The sequence below is a fragment of the Somniosus microcephalus genome, chromosome 3 (assembly GCF_052327205.1).
Source record: "Somniosus microcephalus isolate GS21.2 chromosome 3, FLI_Smic_1.0, whole genome shotgun sequence".
NCBI lineage: Eukaryota > Metazoa > Chordata > Chondrichthyes > Squaliformes > Somniosidae > Somniosus > Somniosus microcephalus.
In genome coordinates, this window is record NC_140989.1 from 76,045,171 (window position 1) to 76,068,960 (window position 23,790).

Sequence of the window (23,790 nt, forward strand, 5' to 3'; positions counted from 1 at the left end):
GTGTTGAGATGTTAGCTCTGATCTTAGTGATGAAAAGCCAACTTGTTTAAGTCTATAACTTCTAGTTTTGTGGTTATTGAAGGCCCATCAATTTTAATCACTAAAGAATACTAGGATGGATCGACTCCTAAAACCAAAGCATCTGGACTTGGATCCACATTCTGCTGAAGCATCAAATCAATTTGGACACTGGCTCAAATGCTTCGAACTCTTCGCGGGGGCCTCATCCGCTAGCGAGGTAGATAAACTGAGTCTACTGACTACTCGCGTAAGTCATCGGATTTATTCGTTCATCCGGGACGCCACCTCTTACACGGAAGCCATCACTATCCTGAAGGCCCAATACCAGAGGCCGGTAAACGAAGTGTACGCCAGACATCTGCTGGCTACACGCAGGCAGCGACCAGAGGAATCAATGGACGATTTCTTACGGGGCCTAAAGGACCTGGTCCGGGACTGTAACTGCAAGGCCGTGACGGCCAACGCGTACTCTGACGAATTGGTCCGCGATTCCTTCATCACGGGCCTCAAATCGAATTATATCCGGCAGAGACTGCTGGAGAAGGAGGTCCTGGACTTAAAAAAGGCAGTGGCCACTGCGCGATCGCTGGACGTGGCCCAGAAAAACTCTGACTCTTATTCTTCCGGCCATGCGGCCCTCACCGCCTCGTGCACGCCGAGGGGGCCGCCATCTTGGAATCAGCCATCTTCCCCATCCAGGTCTCAGACCAGCTCTACGCCGCCGGAGTCCCCACACAGAAGTTCACCCAGGAGTCCTACTACAGCGGCAATGTCTCGAGGCCCGAAATGCTACTTCTGCGGCCAGGCCAAGCACCCCAGACAACGATGCCCAGCGAAGGACGCTACATGCTTCAAATGTAAGAAAAAGGGGCATTTTAGCAAAGTCTGCAGGGGGAATCCAATTTCCAACTCCGTCACCGCCTCGTGCGTGCCATGCGTGCCGCCATCTTGGGATCCGCCATCTTTTCCCGACTCAACGGCCGCCCAGGGCCCAACAGTGGCTTCGATCACGGTGGATCAATCCAGGCCACACCCGTTGACAGAATCCATGATGGACATACAGGTAAACGGGAATTTAACGAAATGTTTAATTGACTGTGGGAGTATCGAGAGTTTTATCCACCCTAGCCTGGTACGGCGGCACTCATTAACGGTAACCCCTACACGGAGCAGAATTGCTATGGCTGCTAAGCCCCACACTTCGGACATTTTGGGCTACTGTGTGGTAACACTGACTGTAAAAGGCACGGACTACAAGGATTTTAAACTCCTCGTGATGCCAGAACTCTGTGTTAATGTAATCTTGGGCCTGGACTTCCAGTGCCACCACGAAAGTGTCACGCTAGCATATGGCGGGTCCCAGCCGCCACTCACAGTCTGTGGCCTATCAACCTTAAAAATCAGCCCGCCCTCTTTATTCGCTAATCTCGCTCCGAACTGTAGGCCCATAGCGACCAAAAGTAGACGGTACAGTCTGGAAGACAGACACTTTATCAAGACGGAAGTGGACAGACTCCTGCGGGAAGGCATAATTGAATGCAGTACCAGCCCGTGGCGTGCCCAAGTAGTCATAGTTAAAAATAGCGAAAAGAAACAGATGGTAATTGACTACAGCCAGACTGTTAATATTTATACCCAGCTGGACGCCTATCCTTTACCCCGCATATCAGAAATGGTCAACCAGATTGCGCAATACCGAGTCTTCTCGACTATCGACCTCAAATCTGCATATCACCAGCTCCCCATTAGAACGGAGGACCGCCCATACACCGCCTTCGAGGCGAACGGGCGCCGCTACCATTTTCTCAGAGTGGCCTTCGGAGTAACAAATGGGGTCTCGGTCTTCCAACGTGAGATGGACCGCATGGTTGACGAGAATAAACTACAAGCTACCTACCCCTATCTGGACAATGTCACTATCTGCGGGCACAACCAGCAAGACCACGATCTAAATCTTGCGAGATTTTTAAAAACTGCCCTAAAGCTGAATCTAACCTACAACGAAGACAAATGTGTCTTCAACACAACCCGTCTCTGTATCCTCGGCTGTATGGTGGAAGATGGGGTAATTGGACCGGACCCTGACCGATTACGCCCCCTAAAGGAACTGCCCCTGCCACACAATCCCAAAGCTTTAAAAAGGTGCCTGGGATTTTTTTCATATTATGCCCAATGGGTACCCAATTATTCTGATAAGGCCCAACCCCTCATTAAATCGACGTCCTTCCCACTATCAGCTGAAGCTCGGGAGGCTTTCACCAGTATTAAACAGGACATTGAAAGGGCTGCAGTGTGTGCAGTGGACGAATGCATTCCCTTTCAAGTCGAAAGCGATGCGTCAGACTTTGCCTTAGCTGCGACCCTCAATCAGGCTGGGAGACCTGTGGCCTTCTTCTCCCGAACCCTTCAGGGACCTGAAATCAGGCACTCTTCTGTCGAGAAGGAGGCACAGGCTATAGTGGAGGCAGTGCGGCACTGGAGACACTACCTAGCCGGCAAACGTTTCACCCTGCTCACCAACCAGCGGTCGGTGGCTTTCATGTTTAATAACAAAGGGGGAAAATCAAGAATGACAAAATACTCAGGTGGAGGATCGAACTATCCACGTTCGACTATGATATTATGTACAGGCCGGGAGCCCTTAATGAACCCCCAGACGCCCTATCACGGGGAATGTGTGCCAGCATTCATACGGACAAATTACAGGGTCTCCACAACGACCTGTCACCCAGGGGTCACCCGACTATACCATTTTATAAAGTCCCGCAATCTACCCCATTCCATCGAGGAGGTCAGGGCAATGACCAGAGCCTGCCGCATCTGTGCGGAATGCAAGCCTCGTTTCTACAGGCCTGACCGTGCACACCTTATCAAAGCCACACGGCCATTCGAGCGCCTAAGTCTGGACTTCAAGGGACCCCTTCCCTTTGCCGACCGTAACGTATACTTCCTCAATATCATTGATGAATATTCCCGCTTCCCCTTTCCCTGCCCAGACATGACCAGTGCCACGGTCATCAAGTGTCTCTGTAATCTATTCTGCATGTTTGGCATGCCGAACTACATACACAGTGATAGGAGGACGTCATTCATGAGTGACGAGCTGCGCCAGTTCTTGCTCTCGAAGGGGATAGCCACTAGCAGAACCACTAGCTACAACCCCCGGGGTAATGGGCAAGTGGAAAGGGAGAATGCTACTGTTTGGAAGGCTGTCACGTTAGCCTTAAAGTCAAAAGGCCTTCCGACCTCCCGCTGGCAGGAAGTCCTCCCAGACGTGCTCCACTCCATAAGGTCTCTGTTATGTACTGCCACTAACGCTACCCCTCACGAAAAGATGTTCGTTTTCCCCCGGAAATCCACCTCGGGCATATCTCTACCCGCGTGGCTGATGTCTCCGGGGACAGTACTATTGCGGAAGCACGTGAGAGGCCATAAAACGGACCCCCTTGTGGAAAAGGTACAGCTCCTCCATGCAAACCCTCAGTACGCCTATATCAAATACTCTGACGGGCGAAAGGACACTGTTTCCATAAAAGACCTCACTCCCTCGGGGAGCGGAGAGAACGATGGGAGACTACCCGATGAAGACCTACACTACAAAGAGACAGGACGCCCAGAGGTATCAATACCCAACTTTAACCTGGAGGACACTGCAGATAACCTGGAAGACACTGCGGAGGCCCGGACAGCGGAGGAACCAGAATCCACTCCCCCAGAGGCACCCCAACCGGCTTTGCGCCGATCACTGAGAACTGCAAAACCTCCTGACAGACTCACTTATACCAACTTTTAAGAAACATCACCCCGATGGACTAAATCTATAGAAGGGGTGAATGTAATGAAATCTGTTTGTCTTGATCCTGTATTCGTTTTGCACTCATGTATATTACCCTCCCCCACTGTGTATAGTTTCACTTCCTCTTTCCCGACTAACCTGGGAGGTTCCAGGTCTTGGCTCTTGGCTCCGCCCCTGACTTCTCTTACATAAAGATCCCAGGATCTGTATGACTCATTCCTGTGAACCAGTCGGCGTGTTGAGATGTTAGCTCTGATCTTAGTGATTAAAAGCCAACTTATTTAAGTCTATAACTTCTAGTTTTGTGGTTATTGAAGGCCCATCAACTACTAAATACAGGTACACTTTTGGTCACCTCACACAACTTCTCTCCCACTTCCTGCTTGGTTTCCTGTAAAATGTTTTGGGGCGTTACACAAATAGTACTGTATAAATGAAAGTTGTCGTAATGTCACAATGACTTGGGCAACAAAGATTTAAATTATTTTTACAGAAACAAAATGAAATATTGTATAAATCCAAAGTTTTTGCGTAAGACATACATCTTTGAAATACTTTTGAGGGTTTTAATGCAATGTCAGATTATAAAAGATTGAAACTGAAGTTTTGGTAAATAAAATCAGCTACAATCACAATTGAAATTCTATTTGTTTTAATTAATTTCTGTACAAGTTGTATACAAAATACTAGAATAAGACAAAACAAACATGTAGCTATTACATTGATACTCTGACATGAGTAAAATATAACATTAAAAGCACAAGTAACTTTACTTACCATCCACAAATAAAGCCAGTATTAAATGGTGGTAAATTAATATATATATTCTCATGTACTGAATGAAGGTTGTTACTGGTTATGAAACTGTTCTTAAAACTATACCCTACATATACAGACTTAAAGTTTTGCAATTTTAGAACACAAAATTAAGCTACATGAAGAAAGCTGACTTGTTCCAAAATCACTGAACATTCATAGACTTGTCTGAATTATTAAAATTAATACCTTTTGGGGTGGTGTTATAGGACAGAATAACCATCTCAAAAAAGTAACTTAGAGACAATAGGGCAGTTGCTGTTATTTTATGGCAAATTGAATCAATAGTGGGGTTAGTAGAATAGTTTATAAAGGAAATAATGTACAAAAGTATCTCAGTTTCCATCTATCGTTGAAGAGAATCTTTTCACTCTTAACAGTTTTGTAACAATATTACCATGTTGTGCATCTTACTGCGCCTTGGGATGTTTTTCCACATTAAAGTTGCTATATAAATGCAAGTTGTTGTTGTTATTGTAAGTTTACAGTCACATTGTCCCTCTAATTCGTCTTACTTTGTGCACTTTACAGTCAGTTTTGATATTTTCTATTTTGTACCTCCAGAAAATGTACAGTACTGCTGCAGGAGGTTTTATAGGACAGAGTACACCTGCAAGTGCAGTTCAATTTCTACTACTTTGTATCACTGTACTTTGCAGTTTTCATTTTCTTCGGTCACTGCAATTTGTTCCTTGTGTAGTTTCTTTTGTTCTGCAGATTTCTTTGTATTCAATGAGCATCTACTTTTTTGTGTTTGCTTTCCATCAGGAGTATCAAAGCCCATCTTCTTTGTACTGTTCGTTAAAGATGATAGAGCTGGTATTGGACCCAGATTTAATGCTGGAGATGAACACGTAGATTCAGCTGGGTGCTGAGAAACACAATGATAATTAATGTCAATACATTAAATTATGTCCCATAATGTGAGCAGAATGTGGTTATTAGGAGGGAGTGCAATCAGACAGGTGAAAACAAATAAAGCAGTAAGTGACAACATGCATTAGTAGATAAGGTACAGACCAGCAGACAGGAAAAAATTGCTAGTTCCATATTTGCATTTGCAGTTAGTTGTGCTATACACTAAAGGATTTAATGATTAGCAAGTGTACATTTAGGAAAAGCTTTGACAGATGATTGTCCAACATTTCATGGTAATTCTGCAGCAAGCTGCTAAAGATCTGTTATTGTTGCAGAATCTAGGATAATTAGTCCATGAATGAAGACCAGAAGAAATGAGAGATAAAATATAATTAATGATGATTTACTTAACTAGACACAAAACCTAAATTGAATTGAAGTGCAATGAAATTAGATTAGATAAAAATGTACATGGGAACTACCATTTCAACAGGTTTGATATAAAGACAAAAGGGGTGAATTTTAACCGCCAAAAACAGGTGGTTTTGGGGTCAGGTCAAATTTTAAAATCTCAAACGCAACCCCAACCTGCCCACTTCCAGGTTTAATGGAGGCGGGATAAATGGGCAGGCAGCCAACCTGCTCCCAGGAGGCGGGTTAGCAACTTAAATATTTTTACTAAGTTTGCAGCCTCTGATTTAACCTGCTTTGCGGGTTTAACAGTGGCCGGCTAGGTTCCCCAGGCCTCGGGAAACCCGGCAGCTGAAGGGAGGAAAGGACAACTTCGGGGAGAAGGTAAGTGTCTTTACAGCACTGCTTGTGGGCCAGGAGGAGCAGGAGTGCTTTCTTCACACTCTACCAGTGGGTCAACATTTCTACAACAATTACATCATCATAGGAAGCATTAAACCTGCTGATTAATATTACCTCTTGTGCACGGCTGCCTTCTGCTGTCGTCTCTGACTTCTTACAAGTTTGCGCAACTCCTTTATGTTGCTTCTGCCTATGGGGAGATATCCTGCTTTGAGCTGCAAGGTCAGGACTAGCCCTGTTGAGTAAGGTTGTCCTGCGCAATACGTAGGGACTAAGTGATACAGAAGGAATGTCTGCAAAACCTGAAAGAAGAAAATACGACCATCAGATGCAATCATACTGTGAATGTAGTACTGAATTAGAAAAACACTTATCATTGTCAATATTTGCTCAACCTGGACATACCCAACAACCCATGTAAACTCCTTCCAAGTAAACTAATCTTCACCCAAGGTCTAACATGGATTTTGTTGGTCTGAATCGAACTAGAAACATGGCTGATTTTTCCCAACTCTAGTCCATGGACAGAAGTCAATTGTAGCATCAATGCCAGATCAACTAACTCAGCAGATTATTTTCCAAGTTTCAGTGATTGATAAAACCTCAGAAGCAAATTTGTATTTACAATGACCTCAATCTTTTGATTTTAGTTCATAGCTGCGTGATTGAATAAACTCACCCTTTTTAACCATGTGTGGAAGACCCTCTGGGTCATATGAAGTTTCATCTTGTGCAGCTGACCTTAAAAGGATCTCATGCACTTCACCACTTCTGGTCCTCTTTGAAGAATTCTGTAGAGCTTCTGATTTCAATTCATCTTGCTCCTCCTTAGATTCAGCTCCTCTAACTCTCTTTGTGGTAAGCTTAGACTGACTATCTGGAGACTTTTTGTGACTTTTGCTCACAGCCAATTCCAATGGAGCACCCAAGTTCAATCCTGCAATACTGCTCACATCTGGAGACTTCAGATGTTTTTGTTGACTGTTGGACTGACCAGGCGACTTCTTTTCACACTTTTTGTGCACAGCTGATTTTGATGCAACAACCTGTTCTGCAATACGGTTTGCATCCTGCTGTTGCAACTTACTGTTCAACAAAACAACCCTGCTCTTTAAAATTTCATTTTCCTCTTCTAGTTTGTGGTTGCTTTTGATCAGGTTGCAATATTTCTCCATATTTTCATCAGCTTCTTTTGTTTTTTCCTCCAATATCTCTTTTAGTTCCTCCATCTCAGCACTTAGTTCTTCTATCTGTGAGTCTGGACCTACGAATGTAATAAAGTTTAAGACATTAAAATTTGTTATGAATCTCTGAAATCTTTGCACAGGCTGGATTAATTCAAGTTAATGAAAAACTATTTGTATTTTACAACTACTTTTAAATGTGACATTTTCCCATCCTCACCACCCAATCAGTAAACAGGACAGACCCAGTTAATAATCTGAGACAGTACATTTTAATGATTTGCCACAGTGCTGGTAAAAATGTCTATTTGCGATAGTGCACTAGTAAATATATTTATATTTTAAAACTCAAGTTTAGAGAGGAACTGAAGAGAGAAATGCATCTGCATGATGGAACTGACACTAATCAAATGTGACAAAACATGGAACTAAAAATTCAAACTACTTCTAGAAGTTATTAAAAAGATGGTGGTTGAGAATGTACCTAGCAATTGTTATAAAAATAGTTTTGATGAAGTTTTGAGCAGCAAGGTGAAGGGTATCAATGCAGATTCATTTCACAACCTTTGGCACTCAGCATAAAAAATACTACTGTAACATGACCGGAGAAGTGTATATGTGGGGGGGAATGCTACAGAAAATGCACGCAATGCACATTTTTTTCAAAGCTCCTTTTAGAACCATGTGAAAGGATAACATACATCAAATACCCTCTGTTCCTCAAACACAATTTCAGAAGAGCCCTCCAAACTGTAGCAGTGTAAATTTTTTGTATCTCATACACCAGCCAACCTCACGAGTGATCCTTAGTAAAATTGTCAATGCACTATCAATGTGTGGCAAGTTCTGCGTAGTTTTGTGCTGTGAATCAATACTGCATATAGTTCCATTTATAAGGAGCTGGAATTGTTTTTTTGGAAAGTAGACGTCAAGGTGAACTAATTCTAGTTTGCACGAATATGAAAGGGATTGTGCACTAAAGCAAAGGATTTAAATACCAAAGGAAAAAATTAAAAGTTAGGAACAAGGGAATCAGTTTAAAGGTAATAGATGTGTTAATTAGTCCAAAAGAAGTACACAACTGTTTCAAATCACTAAACAAATCACCTAGATTCCTTTTACATTTTGTTTTAACTGAAAGTTGCTTGAACTGGATATGTTTTTACTCTCTAATTCAAATGCTGGATTCAACTACTGTATATTTACCTAGTTTCTGGCTTTTCTTTGCGAGTAGCTTCTCTTGTTGCTGAATGTGTTTCTTCAGTGATTCCTTCTCATGCTCAAGCTGTTTACAGCTTTTCATCCAAAGTAGTAGTTTATTCTGAGCACAGTCCTGGTCTCTTTTTAGCTTAGCAACAGATTTTTGCAATTCGTCCACCTAGAAAAAAAGAGTTGCCATTGGTAAATATCCTTTAACACCGGTTTAGATATTTTAATTTCCCAAAAAAGTATCTATTTAAGTTTTTAAACTATCTTAATAGTGATTTTTTTTAAACTTCAGTCCTTCCCAGACCTCACATAGTCCTTAGAGCAATAATGAAGTGATACCATCCATTTCTACCTATATGATATTATTGTTCTGCACCATGTATCCCCTGGTCTAACATGGCACTGCCTTATTTGGGGTTCCCCAGCTAGATGTCAGTCACTCATTCTCAGTACAAGACCAGGAGAAATGTGATATCTGGCCCCTGGTAGATTCCTTTCAAGGAGGACAGGTCAATGTGTAGAAGCCAGATGAAAAGTCCTCTGGTCCTCCAAGGAGGGCTCGAGAACAATAACCTCATCGGATAAAAACACATCTTATGGGAAGTGCAAGAAATGCTATTGGTCTGGATTTTATAGTTGTAGGAAAGGAAGGCATCCTTGGAAAAATACCACAATAAAATGCATTTAAATTGTCTTCTGAAATCAAACAAACAAACAGACATGGCCATAAAAACAGGACTGAAACAACTTTCAAATGTATTACCTGAATAACAGTCTTCCCACATATCACCAATTAGGAACTAGTGCAGTCTCCCACAGTAGTAAAAAAAATATTGAGTACAAAACAATTAATTTATCACTGCAACATTAGGAAATAAACCTATTCACAAGGTATTTAACATTTACTATGCTTATTGTGCAAGCCAAACAGACTAAGTTTTTGGCCCGTAATTTGCGGTCAGGGGCCAAGTGAAGGCGTTCGCTGCTGACCTCGAAGAAAGCTGCCCACAGAGACCTCGCGATCTCTGCGGTGAAAACTTTAGGTTTCTCGACGCGCAATTGATTGCAGTGCTGTCAACAGGGGATTCCTAGTGTGATGCAGCCGTGACGTCACCAAGCTGTCTAAGCAGCCAATCACACTGAAGAATTCTCAGACAGCAAACCAGGAAATGAAAAGCAATGATTATCTACACTTTTTTAAAATGTTAGTGAGCGAAATAAAGATTGGGACATACACATGGGATTAAAGTAAAAGCTGAAATCAATTAACGAACTTTTTATTTCAATCTAGTCATTATCATAATGGAGAAATTTGACTTTCCACAAGTATAAAAATTAGTTTTTCAGGGCCAGAACAGTTGTGTAGCAGTCAAATACGCTGTTAAAACCCCAGTTACACCTATTCCAACAAGGCTTAACATTTAGTATTATTTATAGTATTTAACAGTGATATTAGCGCGGATAATCTCAAGTTTTAGTCAGTTCCGCTGATTTCACGGATCCACAGCCCAAGTCGGAGCAGTGAATTCCACATTTAGATGCACATGCACTAATTAAATCCTGAAGTCACAGTCAGTTTCAGAGAGGTAATGACAGTTCACCGTCATTACCTACCGCATAATCAGCTTCTACCTTAATGGCTGTTTTTCAGACTGGAGGATGGTGGACAGTGGTGTTCCCCAAGGGTCAGTGCTGGGGCCACTGCTTTTTTTGATAAATGACCTGGATATTGGAATGCAGAGTAGAATTTCTAAATTTGCCAACGACACCAAACTTGGGGGTGTGGCAAACAGTGAGGATGATACTAATCGACTGCAACAGGACATAAAAAGGCTAGCAGGATGGGCAGACAAGTGGCAGATAGAATTTAATACAGAGAAGTGAGAGCTGATGCATTTTGGCAGAAGGAACAAGAAGAGGCAATATACACTTAATGGCAGTTTTAAAGAGTGTGCAGGGACAGAGGAACCTGGGAGTTAATGTGCATAGGTCCCTGAAGGTGGCGGGACATCTTGAGAGAGTGGTTAGCCAAGCATATGGGATCTTGGGCTTCATAAATAGAGGTATTGAGTACAAAAGTAGAGAAGTTATGCTGAACCTTTATAAAGCGCTGGTTAGGCCACAACTGGAGTATTGCGTCCAGTTCTGGTCACCACACTTTAGGAAGGATGTGAAGGCCCTTGAGAGGGTGCAGAGATTTACCAGAATGGTTCTGGGGATGGGGGATCTTAGCTACAAGGACAGGTTGGAGAAGCTGGATTTGTTTCCATTAGAGCAAAGGAGGTTGAGGGGTGATTTGATAGAAGTGTACAAGATTATGACGGGTTTGGATAGGCTAGACAGGGAAAGTCTGTTCCCACTAGTTGATGGTACAAGGACTAGGGGACACAGATTTAAGGTTTTGGGCAAGAAACACGGGGGAATGCGAGGAAAAACTTTTTTATGCAGCGAGTGGTGATGACTCGGAATTTGCAGCCGACTGAAGTGGTGGAAGCGGACACACTCAATGTTTTCAAGGGGAGACTAGATAGGCACTTGAGGGAAATAAACTTGCAGAGCTACAGGGATAGAGCAGGGGAATGGGACTGACTGGATTGCTCTACAGAGAGCCGGCACCGACTCGATGGACCGAATAGCCTTCTGTGCCATTATGACTATGATTTATGACTCTATAATGCGGGCTGTAGCATTGTGGACTGCAACAATGTGTGTTTATATAGTGAGTTCAACTTGGTGCATGTCCCAAGGTGCTCCACAGAGGTGAATCAGGTGCTGAGCAGTAGAAGAGTTAGAGACAGTAACAAAAGATTTTGAGGAAGGTCTTTAAAGGTGGGGAGCGGGTAGAAAACCAGAGTGATTTAGAAAGTGAGCTCCAGAGAGCAGGATTTAGACAGCTGAATGCTCTGCCATTCCTGGTGGAGTAGAGGGTACAGGTCCCCAATACTGGAAGACCAAAAAGATACAAGCTGAGAATTAAGGTGGAGGAGGTTGCTGAAATAGGATGAGACAAGGCTGTGCAGGGATTTGTAAATTAGGATGAAGTTTCTGAATTCAGTGCACTGGGGAACAGAGGGACAGTGATGGTTAGTGAGCAGGACTTGGTGTGCAACAGTGGAACTTTGGAGACTCCTCCCTCACCATCCCTGGGTATGTTCTGTCCCACCAGCAGGACAGACCCACCAGGGGTGACGGCACAGTGGTATACAGTCAGGAAGGAGTGGCCCTAGGAAACCTCAACATTGACTCTGGACCCTATGAAGTCTCATGGCTAAGGAGACCTCCTCCTGATTACCACCTACCGTCCTCCCTCAGCTGATGAATCAGTACTCCGCCATGTTGAACACTACTTGGAAGAAGCACTGAGAGTAGCAAGGGCACAGAATGTACTTTGGTGGGGGACTTCAATGTCCATCACCAAGAGTGGCTTGGTAGCCCCACTACTGACCAAGCTGGCTGAGTCCTGAAGGACATAGCTGCCAGTCTGGGCCTGCGACAGGTGGTGAGAGAACCAGCACGAGGGCAAAAGCTACTCGACCTCGTCCTCACCAATCTACCTGTCGCAGATGCATCTGTCTATGACGAACTGTGCGGTGGTCACTGCTACTAGTGCTTTGTGGAGACGAAGTCCCGTCTTCACACTGAGGACACCCTCCATCATGTTGTACAGCATTACCACCGTGCTATATGGGATATATTCAGAACAGATGTATCAGCTCAAACTGGGGATCCATGAGGCGCTGTGGGTCTTCAGCAGCAGCAGAATTGTGTTCCACCACAATCTGTAACCTCATAGCCCGGCATATCCCTCACTCTACCATTGCCATCAAGCCAGGGGACCAACCCTGGTTCAATAAGGAGTGTAGAAGAGCATGCCAGGAGCAGCACCAGGCGTACCTAAAAATGCAGTGCCAACCTGGGGAAGCTGCAACACAGGACTACATAAATGCTAAAAAGCAGAAGCAGCATGCTTATAGACAGGGCTAAGCGATCTCACAATCAACGGATCAGATCAAAGCTCTGCAGTCCTACCACATCCAGTCGTGAATGGCGGTGGACAATTAAACAACTAATGGGAGGAGGAGGCTCCATGAATATCCCCATCTTCAATGATGGTGGAGCCCAGCACATGAGTGCAAAAGACAAAGCTGAAGCATTTGCAACCATCTTCAGCCAGAAGTGCCGAGTGGATGATCCATATCGGCCTCCTCCTGAAGTCCCCACCACCACAGAAGCCAGTCTTCAGCCAATTTGATTCTCTCCACGTGATATCAAGAAACAACTGAGCACACCAGATACAACAAAGGCTGTGGGGCCCCCGACAACATCCCGGCTATCGTGCTGAAGACGTGTTCCAGAACCAGCTGCACCACTAGCCAAGCTTTTCCAGTACAGCTATACACCAACATCTATCCGACAATGTGAAAAACTGCCCAGGTATGTCCTGTCCACAAAAAGCAGGACAAATCCAATCCGGCCAATTACCGCCCCATCAGTCTACTTTCAATCATCAGCAAAGTGATGGAGGTGTCGTCGACAGTGCTGTCAAGCAGCACTTACTCACCAATAACCTGCTCACTGATGCCCAGTTTGAATTCCGCCAGGACCACTCGGCTGCCGACCTCATTGCAGCCTTGGTCCAAACATGAACAAAAGAGCTGAATTCCAGAGGAGAGGGGAGAGTTACTGCCCTTGACATCAAGTCAACATTTGACCAAGTGTGGCATCAAGGAGCCCTAATAAAATTGAAGTCAATGGGAATCGGGGGGGAAAACTCTCCACTGGCTGGAGTCACACCTAGCACAAAGGAAAATGGTTGTGGTGGTTGGAGATCAATCATCTCAGCCCCAGGACATTGCTGCAGAGTTCCTCAGGGCAGTGTCCTAGGCCTAACCATCTTCAACTGCTTCATCAATGACCTTCCCTCCATCATAAGGTCAGAAGTGGGGATGTTCGCTGATGACTGCACAGTGTTCATTGCCATTCGCAACTCCTCCGATAATGAAGCAATCCTTGCCCGCATGCAGCAAGACCTGGGTGACATTCAGGCTTGGGCTGATAAGTAACAGGTAACATTCACACCACACGTGCCAGGCAATGACTATCTCCAACAAACGAGCGTCTAACCACCGCCCCTTAACACTCAATGGCATTACCATCGCCGAATCACCCACCATCAATATCCCGGGGGGTCACCATGGACCAGAAACTTAACTGGACCAGCCACATAAATAATGTGGCAACAAGAGTAGGTCAGAGGCTGGGTATTCTGCAGTGAGTGTCTCACCTCCTGACTCCCCAAAGCCTTTCCACCATCTACAAGGCACAAGTCGGGAGTGTGATGGAACACTCTCCACTTGCCTGGATGAGTGCAGCTCCAACAACACTCAAGAAGCTCGACGCCATCCAAGACAAAGCAGCCCGCTTGACTGGCACTCCATCCACCACCTTAAACATTCACTCCCTCCACCACTGGTGTACCGTGGCTGCATTGTGTACCATCTACAGGATGAACTACAGCAACTCGCCAAGGCTTCTTCGGCAGCACCTCCCAAACCCGCGACCTCTACCACCTAGGAGGACAAGGGCAGCAGCCGCATGGGAACATCACCACCTCCAAGTTCCCCTCCAAGTCACACACCATCCTGACTTGGAAGTATATATCCGTTTCTTCATCGTCGCTTGGTCAAAATCCTGGAACTCCCTCCCTAACAGCACTGTGGGAGCACCTTCACCACACGGACTGCAGCGATTCAAGAAGGCAGCTCACCACCACCTTCTCAAGGGCAACTAGGGATGGGCAATAAATGCTGGCCTTGCCAGCAATGTCCACATCCCATGAATGAATAAAAAAGACATTGGGGGTGTGTAGAGCTACATTGAAGGTTTTTGTTTAAAAGCACAGTGTATTCATACAAGTTTTAAAAAAGACACTGAGATGAAAGGTGCTTAAAGAGCTAATGTACTGGGCTTTTAAGTTGTTTTCCCAAAAGACTGTTAATAATAAGCAATTCATTAGCCTATCCGGTAGTCAGTAAACATCTCACACTCATTACAATGGGACGTCCACAATCGTGGGTGCTCGGTAGGGGTTATCTGGCATAAGCCCTTCCCTCAAATTATGAGCAGAGGCAGAGTAGAAAGAAAGATAAAGACACGGGCAGAAGAAAGCTGCAAGGGCATCTTTTGCTAGGCTTCGAAACAATGCAGAAGGGAGAAGAAATTATTTTGTTTAAATCAAGCAAGACGACCCAATAATGTGGGGAAGGGTTGCATTTTCATTACCTACTCTTATTACACAGATATAAATTGTACTCATTTAATGCAGTAAGTCTGGCCATAACTGTTGCTCTGTATGTTTGCATGCTTTCAAATAAAACACTTTAACATTTCATATCTGCCCTCGTTTTATCAAGTGTTTTCTTGGCCTGTCTTTGAAAAGATCATAGAGGCACATACTTATGACAAGAATACCCAGTTCAGATCACACCCTTGGGTTAGGCTATCGTATAATTTGATATTGGACAGTATGGGCACATGTCTAAACACAAGGTTCTCAAAAATTTGTGCAACATAAAAGCCCTGGTCAATTTGACCCCTCCTAACAGTGGTCAGTTTACATCAAAAGGAGAGTGTAGCAAATAGAAATAGGCATACCACCCAAATTTCACCAAGTTTTACCTTGCAAATGGCATCTTTTAAAGCAACATTTACTTCTTTTGCAGTCTTTAAATTGTTGATTTCCACATCTTGTGCGGTAAGCTGTTGTTCCATTCCGGACATTTTTTCTTGGTACGATTGTACTTGAACTCCATGCTAACAAAGTAAATACAGGAAACTTTCGTTTAACCGGAGGTTAAAAGTCCGGAAAGCTCTATCTACCGGCAAAATTCAGGAGCCGTTTTCTATAAGTTTTTTTACTTCTCGTTGCTCTTTTTTCCCCAGTCAGGCTCTGCAAGGTCTGTAGCTAAGCAACAGCTTCAGCGAGAGAACGCTTGCAGCTGCAGCCGACTGTTTTGAAGCTGTTGCTAAGCAACAGGGTTTATTGATTCACACGGAGCTGAAAAGCTCTGTATGTTTTAACATTGGAGTTGTTTTATACGGCAGTTTTGATCTAACGGCACCAGCTCGGTCCCGTCAGTGCCGGATACCAGAAAGTTTCCTGTACAGTATTTACAAATGGTAAGGAAATATTCATTAAAAATATTTTTGGTCAATATGTACAAAGTACTCTGACATAAAATCTGGTGACGTTTGATATAGTAAAATAAAAGCAAGATTTCTAATAAACAGGTACTTAATTTTTTTAATATCCAATACATTTCAAGTATTAACACTGTCAAATCTCAACAAATTTCAATGAATGATTTACACCAGCAGTCTAATTTTGATAATGAACCAATCATAAATATTTATATTCTCTCTCAACATAACAGCTTCTTCAATGTCCTATGTAAGAAAGATCTCTTTTTTCAGGCCTTGGTTTTGAAATGTGTTATTTGTACCTTCTAACTCATTCTCTTTTACATCCACAAGGGCAGAATAGGCCCTTGATTTAACTTCTCATCCAAAAGATGGCACCTCCAAAAGTGCAGCATTATCTCCGTTCTGCACAGAGGTGTCAGCCTGGATTCTGTGCTCAAGTTTCAACTCACAAACTTCTGACTTAGAGGAGAGAGTGATACCACTGAGCCACGGCTGGCACTTTAAATATCAGAGTGCTGGAGGAGCAAAGTAATGAAAAATAGGAACACTCTGACTGTAATGAGAAAGAGCAAACAGCTCCCTAATGTTGATCCTCATCTTATATGAGAGCATGAATTTATTTTGGGGGTAGAAGGGAGATGCTATTGTACTTGAGATCATCTTATACATAACTATAATAATATATGGTACTAACCAGTCATTTATCTCATCACAGTTTTTAGGACTTTGCAGTTACAGAATGGTTTCCACATTTGCCTGTATAACAGTCACTACATTCTGAAAGCAATTCACCATGTTAAGCACTGTGATGATGGGACATGTGGCTATAGACATTTCTTATATTTTGGGAAATTTCCATTACTATAAGCAAAACTAATGGTTTGATTTTTGTTTCAGCTCTGGATGAATCTTTTAGCAACCCTGATTTGGTGCAATAATTTACCTGATCCTGTAAATCTTTAAGCACAGCTTGGTGCTCTTCTTGGATGCACCTTAGTCTTTGTTTATGTTCTTCTACTTCCTTCTTCAGTGCATCAGTGATCTGCAGTTCATTCTGAAAGTGCCCAACATTCTTTTCCAACTTGAATTTTTCTGATTGAGAGATTTCTAGCTGCAACTAGAGATTTTAAAAATGGAAATAATCTCATCTGAAATATTATTTTCAACAATAATTGTAATACTATTTTCTATTATTATATTTAATATTTTTATGGACTTTTCATGAAAACAAAAGGGATGTTTTTCTCCTCTACCCACCTTTGCCACATAAAAAATGTTCTTGTTAAATACAAGACAGTGGTCACAACTAATTTCCTATTACCCTAAGACTTTGCTAACTTATCACAAAAGAATTGCTTTTGAACTTTCCAAAACCCATTCCTACAAATAAAGCCTCTGTCTACCAATTATAATGGTATTATATTTATTTCCACTTTGACCATTTATTTATGACTAGAGAAGGTTTTATGTGCAACTAAGTATTTAAGTAGTATTTTTGTAGATAAATATAAACTGAAGAGTCTACATTAAAAATATATCTAGACTTTTCAGAATTTTTGTTGATTGCAATAGTAAAAACATTGATCTTTGATAAGTGTCAGATTGCTGGAATTTTCTCATACTGAACCTTAAAGTTTTCTGCCTGACTTCTGAACTCTTCAACTTGTGCTGAAAGCAAATTCCTCTCCGCATCCAATTCCTGCTGTATTTTCAGAATCTTTTCATTGGTTACGGACAAATCATCCTGCTGTTTACGATTATTCTCGGTCAGATCATTTACCTAAAAGATAACCATTATGGTTGGTTATTAAACTAAAGCATTACAGCATTTTGAAGAAGCCTTTTGATCATTTTTCCAAGTGTTAATATCTTCATATCATACATTTAATGTAACTATACAAAAGGTTAACTTGGAAAAGGCAACTTGTATAAGTATCTCAGTAATCAATTTAAGGCACTAGACAATATATTCCTGTTCCCATTCTAAAAACCAGCAAGCCAGAATACTTGTAAAACCAACTCCATGATCTTGGCCAGCCTATGTAGAAAAAGCTATGAGTTAAAACAGGGAGCAAAGAAAATATAGGAGCAACTTTTTTACTTCAGTGGCCAGGTACACGGGAACATTGACAGCATCTGTTTTGTCAGGTTTATCTGATTTATATGAAGTCAATAATATTACTTTTTCAGCCAACTCAATTTTAAAAAAGCCAAGGCTCCAAACTGTGAATTCTGGTGTATATATGAAGTCAGGAACAACAAATGTTCTCATGCACCCCCTAAAACTCACTTTGCTTGCCATTGGCAATAATAACATTGAGCCTTCAGCCGCCTAGGTCCACTCTCTCAAATTCCCTCCCTAAACCCCTCTGCTTCTCTACCCACTTCTCCTCTTTTAAAACCATCTTTAAAATCCACAACTCAGAGGGGTGCCGGGTATATTTCTCTGCACCTGAATGGTGAGGCCAGAGGCTCCACACATATTGGGTCTTGGGCTTCATTAAAATGGCCAATTTCTAGGCCTGCCTTATTAATCACCCCTTCTAATCTCTCCCTTTAGGGCTCAGCATCAAATAAAACACCTCAACATTTCGTATCTGCCCTCATTTTATCAAGTGTTTTTTCAGCCTGTCTTTGAAAAGATCATAGAGGCATACTTATGACAAAAATATCCAGTTTAGATCACGCCCTTGGTTTAGGCTATTGTATAATTTGATATTGGGCAGTATGGGCACATGTCTAAACACAAGGCTCTGAGAATTTATGTAGCATAAAAGCCCTGGTAAATTTGACCCCTCCTAACAGTGGTCAGTTTACATCAAGAGGAAAGTGCAGCAAATAGAAATAGGCATACTATCCAAATTTCACCAAGTTTTACCTTGCAAATGGCATCTTTTAAAGCAACATTTACTTCTTCTTTTGCAGTCTTTAGGTTGTGGATTTCCACATCTTGTGCGGTAAGCTGTTGTTCCATTCCGGCCATTTTTTCTTGGAACGATTGTACTTGAACTTCACGCTAACAAAGTAAATACAGTATTTACAAATGGTAAGGGAATATTCATTAAAAATATTTTTTTTCCAAATGCACAAAGTACTCTGACATAAAAACTGCTGATGTTTGATAAAGTAAAATAAAAGCAAGATTTCTAATAAACAGGTACTTAATTTTTTTTAAAAGCCAATACTCTTCAAGCCATTAACACGGTCAAATCTCAACAAATGTCAATTAATGATTTACACCAGCAGTCTAATTTTGATAATGAACCAATCATAAATATTTATATTCTCACTTAACATAACAGCTTCTATAACGTCCTATTTAAAAAATATCTCCTTCTTTGGGTCTTGGTTTAAAAATGTGTTATTTGCACCTTCTAACTCACTCTCACCAACTTACAGCCTAAATCCTATGTTCCTTGAGGACTCAGAATTCACATCTTCCATATGGAAGCAGCTTGCCTTCTTTATATCAGAGAATGGGAAACCCAACATCATTCTAGGAAACCATTAAAACTGTACGCACAGGCCATGTTATTGACACCAGCTTTTCCAAGAAATACTGCAAACCCAGAACAATCTGAAGCAAGTTCAGACACGAGCTAGAGGTTAACTAAGCAGCCTGTTGTAAGCAGGAGTTGAAAACTCCTCTAACATACCCAAACAACAACTAGTACAAGCAGGTGACAAGCCAAGAAAGTTCATAGCCTACATCCTATGAAAACAAGTACAAAACAATTGCATCCATTTGGAAAGCAGAGGCAAGCTTATCTTATTCCAAGATCACCAGGGATTTTGTAGACCTCTATAACTGGCTATATAGCTCAAGGTCCCAGGCAGAGGAAACATTCCACTACTTTGCCAAACTTCTCCTCTCTTAACTCATCCACAAGTGCATCACTAAACATGTTGGCTAAGAAGATACAAGCAGCATTATAATTGTGAATCTTTGAAATTCTCTACTTGAAAGGGTTGTGGATGCTGAGTTGTTGAGTATATTCAAGGCTGAGCTGGATACATTTTTGGACTCTAGGGGAATCAAGGGATATGGGGATCGGGCGGGAAAGTGGAGTTGAGGTCGAAGGTCAGCCATGATCTTACTGAATGGCAGAGCAGGCTCAAAGGGCCGTATGGCCTACTCCTGCACCTAATTCTTATAAGAATTCCAATTTGGGAAGTCATCAGCTCAAATGGTTGCCCAGCAAAATTCTACAAGGCCCTTCTCTCCCAACTGACACCCTTTCTGCTGAAACTCTTGCATCACATTGGAGACAAGCATTCTCCCAGAAACTTACATATAGGGACAAATCCATGCTCAACACTATCCTTAAAATACGCACCAAGATTCTGACTACCAGACTGGACTAGGTCCCTGGCCTAACCAATGTCTACTAAAGGTTTCATAATATGCAGTCACTAAGACCGCTACACTAGATGCACATTCACTGTGGTGTACCACTGCAACAGCACCAACACCCCTTTCCAAGAACTCTCCTCAGAGAAGGCATTTGACAGTGTGGAATGCAAATTCATACTCGCTGTATTCAAACAAATAGTCCTGCGTTCTGGAAATGGATTAAAATCCTATGCTTAAAGACCTCAATTCAACAAGTACTCCAATAGACTTAGCTTCTTCGCATTCTCCAACCAACACTGAGCCAGGCAATTGTGCCCCTTGTCTTTCATCTTCATGGGCACACAGCAATGTTCCCACAAACAATGAAACAATAGACCAAATAATCAGTTTTAGCAATGTTGTCCAAGAAACAGGGAGAGCTCCCTGTTCTTCTTCAAATAGTGCCACGGGATCTTTTAAGTCCTCAAGAAAGGGGAGAGTGGGCCCTTGATTTAACTTCTCATCCGAAAGATGGCATCTCCAAACGTGCAGCATTATCTCCGTTCTGCACTGAGGTGTCAGCCTGGATTCTGTGCTCAAGTTTCTAGAGTGGGGTTTGAACTCACAAACTTCTGACTTAGAGGAAAGAGTGATACCACTGAGCCATGGCTGGCACTTTAAAATCAGAGTGCAGGAGAAGCAGAGTAATGAAAGATAGGAACACTCTGACTGTAATGAGAAAGAGCAAAAGGCTCCCTAATGTTGATCCTCATCTTACATGAGAGTCATGAACTCATTTTGGGGGTAGGAGGGAGTTGTTATTGTACTTGAGATCATCTTATACATAACTATATATGGTACCAACCAGTCATTTATCTCATCACAGTTTTCAGGACTTTGCAGTTACAGAATGGTTTCCACATTTGCCTGTATAACAGTCACTACATTCTGAAAGCAATTCACCATGTTAAGCACTGTGATGATGGGACATGTGGCTATAGACATTTCTTGTATTTTGGGAAATTTCCATTACTATAAGCAAAACTAATGGTTTGATTTTTGTCCCAGCTCTGGATGAATCTTTGAGCAACCCTGATTTGGTGCAATAATTTACCTGATGCTGTAAATCTTTAAGCACAGCTTGGTGCTCTTCTTGGATGCACCTTAGTCTTCGTTTATGTTCTTCTACTTCCTTCTTCAGTGCATCAGTGATCTGCAGTTCATTCTGAAAGTGCCCAACATCCTTTTCCAACTTGAATTTTTCTGATTGAGAGATTTCTAGCTGCAACTAGAGATAAAAGCAAATTTTAAAAATGGAAACAATCTCATCTAAAATATTATTTTCAATAATTGTAATATTTTCCATTATTATATTCAATCTTTTTAATGGACTTTTCATGAAAACAAAGAAAAAATAATGGAATGTTTTTCTCCTCTACCCACCTTTGCCACACAAAAAATGAAATGTTGTTCTTGTTAAATACACAACTAGTTTCCTATTGCCCTAAAAATATGACTTTGCTAACTTATCACAAAAGTCTATAGCCACATGTCAAACAAAGCCTCTGTCTACCAATTATAATGGTATTATATTTATTTCCACTTTGGCCATTTACTTATGACTAGAGAAGGTTTTATGTGCAACTAAGTATTTAAGTAGTATTTTTGTAGATAAATACTGAAGAGTCTGCATTAAAAATATATCTAGACTTTTCAGTTTTTTGTTGATTGCAATAATAAACATTGATCTTTGATAAGTGTCAGATTGCTGGAATCTTCTCATACTGAACCTTAAAGTTTTCTGCCTGACTTCTGAACTCTTCAACTTGTGCTGAAAGCAAATTCCTCTCCGCATCCAATTCCTGCTGTATTTTCAGAATCTTTTCATTGGCTACGGACAAATCATCCTGCTGTTTACGATTATTCTCGGTCAGATCATTTACCTAAAAGATAACCATTATGGTTGGTTATTAAACTAAAGCATTACAGCATTTTGAAGAAGTTTATTGATCATTTTTCCAAGTGTTAATATCTTCATATCCTACATTTAATGTAATTATACAAAAGGTTAACTTGGAAAAGGCAGCTTGTACAAATATCTATATAATCGGTTTAAGGCACTAGACAATATATTCCTGTTCCCATTCTAAAGGCCAACAAGCCAGAATATAAAGCCAATTCCTTAATCTTGGCCAGCCTATGTGGAGAAAGCTACAAGTTTAAAAATTAAAAATGTCCTAGTAAAGGATCCCCTTGGAATGAGTGACCATAACATGGTTGAATTCCATATTCAATTAGAGGGTGAGAAGGTTGGATCTCAAACAAGCGTGCTAAGCTTGAATAAAGGAGACTATGAAGGTATGAGAGCGGAATTGAGTGGAGTGGATTGGGAAAATAGATTAAAGGGTAAGAGATACATGATCAGTGGTGTACATTTAAGGAGTTATTTTACAACTTCCAAAAAATATATATTCCACTGAGAAGAAAAGGGTGTAAAAGAAAAGACAGCCATCCGTGGCTAAGTAAAGAAATTAAGGATAGTATTCGACTAAAAACAAGGGCATATAAGGTAGCCAAATCTAGTGGGAGGATAGAGGATTGGGAAAACTTTAAAAGACAGCAAAAAAATAACAAAAAGATTGATTAAGAAAGGGAAGATAGATTATGAAAGTAAATTAGCAAAAAATATAAAAACAGATAGTAAGAGTTTTTATAGTTATATAAAAAGAAAAAGGGTGGCTAAAGTAAATGTTGGTCCCTTAGAAGATGAGACCGGAAAATTAGTGGTGGGAAATATGGAGATGGCAAAAACACTGAATGAATATTTTACATCAGTCTTTACAGTAGAAGACACTAAGAATATCCCAACACTGGACAAACAGGGGGCTAAAGGGGGGGGAGGAGCTAAACATGATCAAAATCACTAAGGAAGTGGTGCTCGGTAAAATAATGGGACTCAAGGTGGATAAATCACCTGGACCTGATGGCTTACATCCTAGGGTCTTGAGGGAAGTGGCGGTAGGGATTGTGGATGCATTGGTAATAATTTTCCAAAACTCCCTGGACTCGGCAAAGGTCCCGGCAGACTGGAAAACTGCTAATGTAACACCCTTATTTAAAAAGGGCAGTAGACAGAAGGCTGGAAACTATAGACCGGTTAGCCTAACATCTGTGGTAGGTAAAATTTTGGAGTCCATTATTAAGGAGACAGTAACAGGACATTTGGATAATCATAATTTAATAGGACAAAGTCAGCATGGTTTTATGAAGGGGAAGTCATGTTTGACAAATTTGCTGGAGTTCTTTGAGGAAGTAACGTATAGGGTGGATAAAGGGCAACCAGTGGACGTAGTGTATTTAGACTTCCAAAAGGCATTTGACAAGGTGCCACACAAAAGATTATTGCTCAAGATAAAAAATCACGGGATTGGGGGTAATATTCTGGCATGGATAGAGGATTGGCTATCTAACAGAAGGTAGAGAGTTGGGATAAATGGTTCATTCTCAGAATGGCAATCAGTAACTAGTGGTGTTCCGCAGGGGTCAGTGCTGGGTCC

At 41.8% G+C, this 23,790-nt stretch overlaps 1 protein-coding gene across 3 annotated transcripts in view; it reads right to left on the bottom strand.

Annotated features, from left to right (window-relative positions):
• Positions 1-4,452: 4,452 nt before the first annotated feature.
• The window catches only part of cenpf (centromere protein F), an 84,672-nt gene continuing 65,334 nt past the window's right edge, over positions 4,453-23,790 (bottom strand). For 2 of the 3 annotated variants that reach the window (XM_085981166.1, XM_085981169.1), the window contains 10 exons: positions 22,024-22,176; positions 21,348-21,521; positions 18,779-18,916; positions 17,528-17,680; positions 16,844-17,017; positions 15,376-15,510; positions 8,695-8,866; positions 6,984-7,568; positions 6,419-6,606; positions 4,453-5,504 (listed from right to left, as the gene is read on the bottom strand). In XM_085981166.1, coding sequence (XP_085837292.1) covers positions 5,277-5,504; positions 6,419-6,606; positions 6,984-7,568; positions 8,695-8,866; positions 15,376-15,510; positions 16,844-17,017; positions 17,528-17,680; positions 18,779-18,916; positions 21,348-21,521; positions 22,024-22,176 — 2,100 coding nt within the window. In that variant the 3' untranslated portion in view covers positions 4,453-5,276. The remainder of the gene's footprint in view (positions 5,505-6,418; positions 6,607-6,983; positions 7,569-8,694; positions 8,867-15,375; positions 15,511-16,843; positions 17,018-17,527; positions 17,681-18,778; positions 18,917-21,347; positions 21,522-22,023; positions 22,177-23,790) is intronic. The other variant, XM_085981173.1, reaches the window with a different exon arrangement.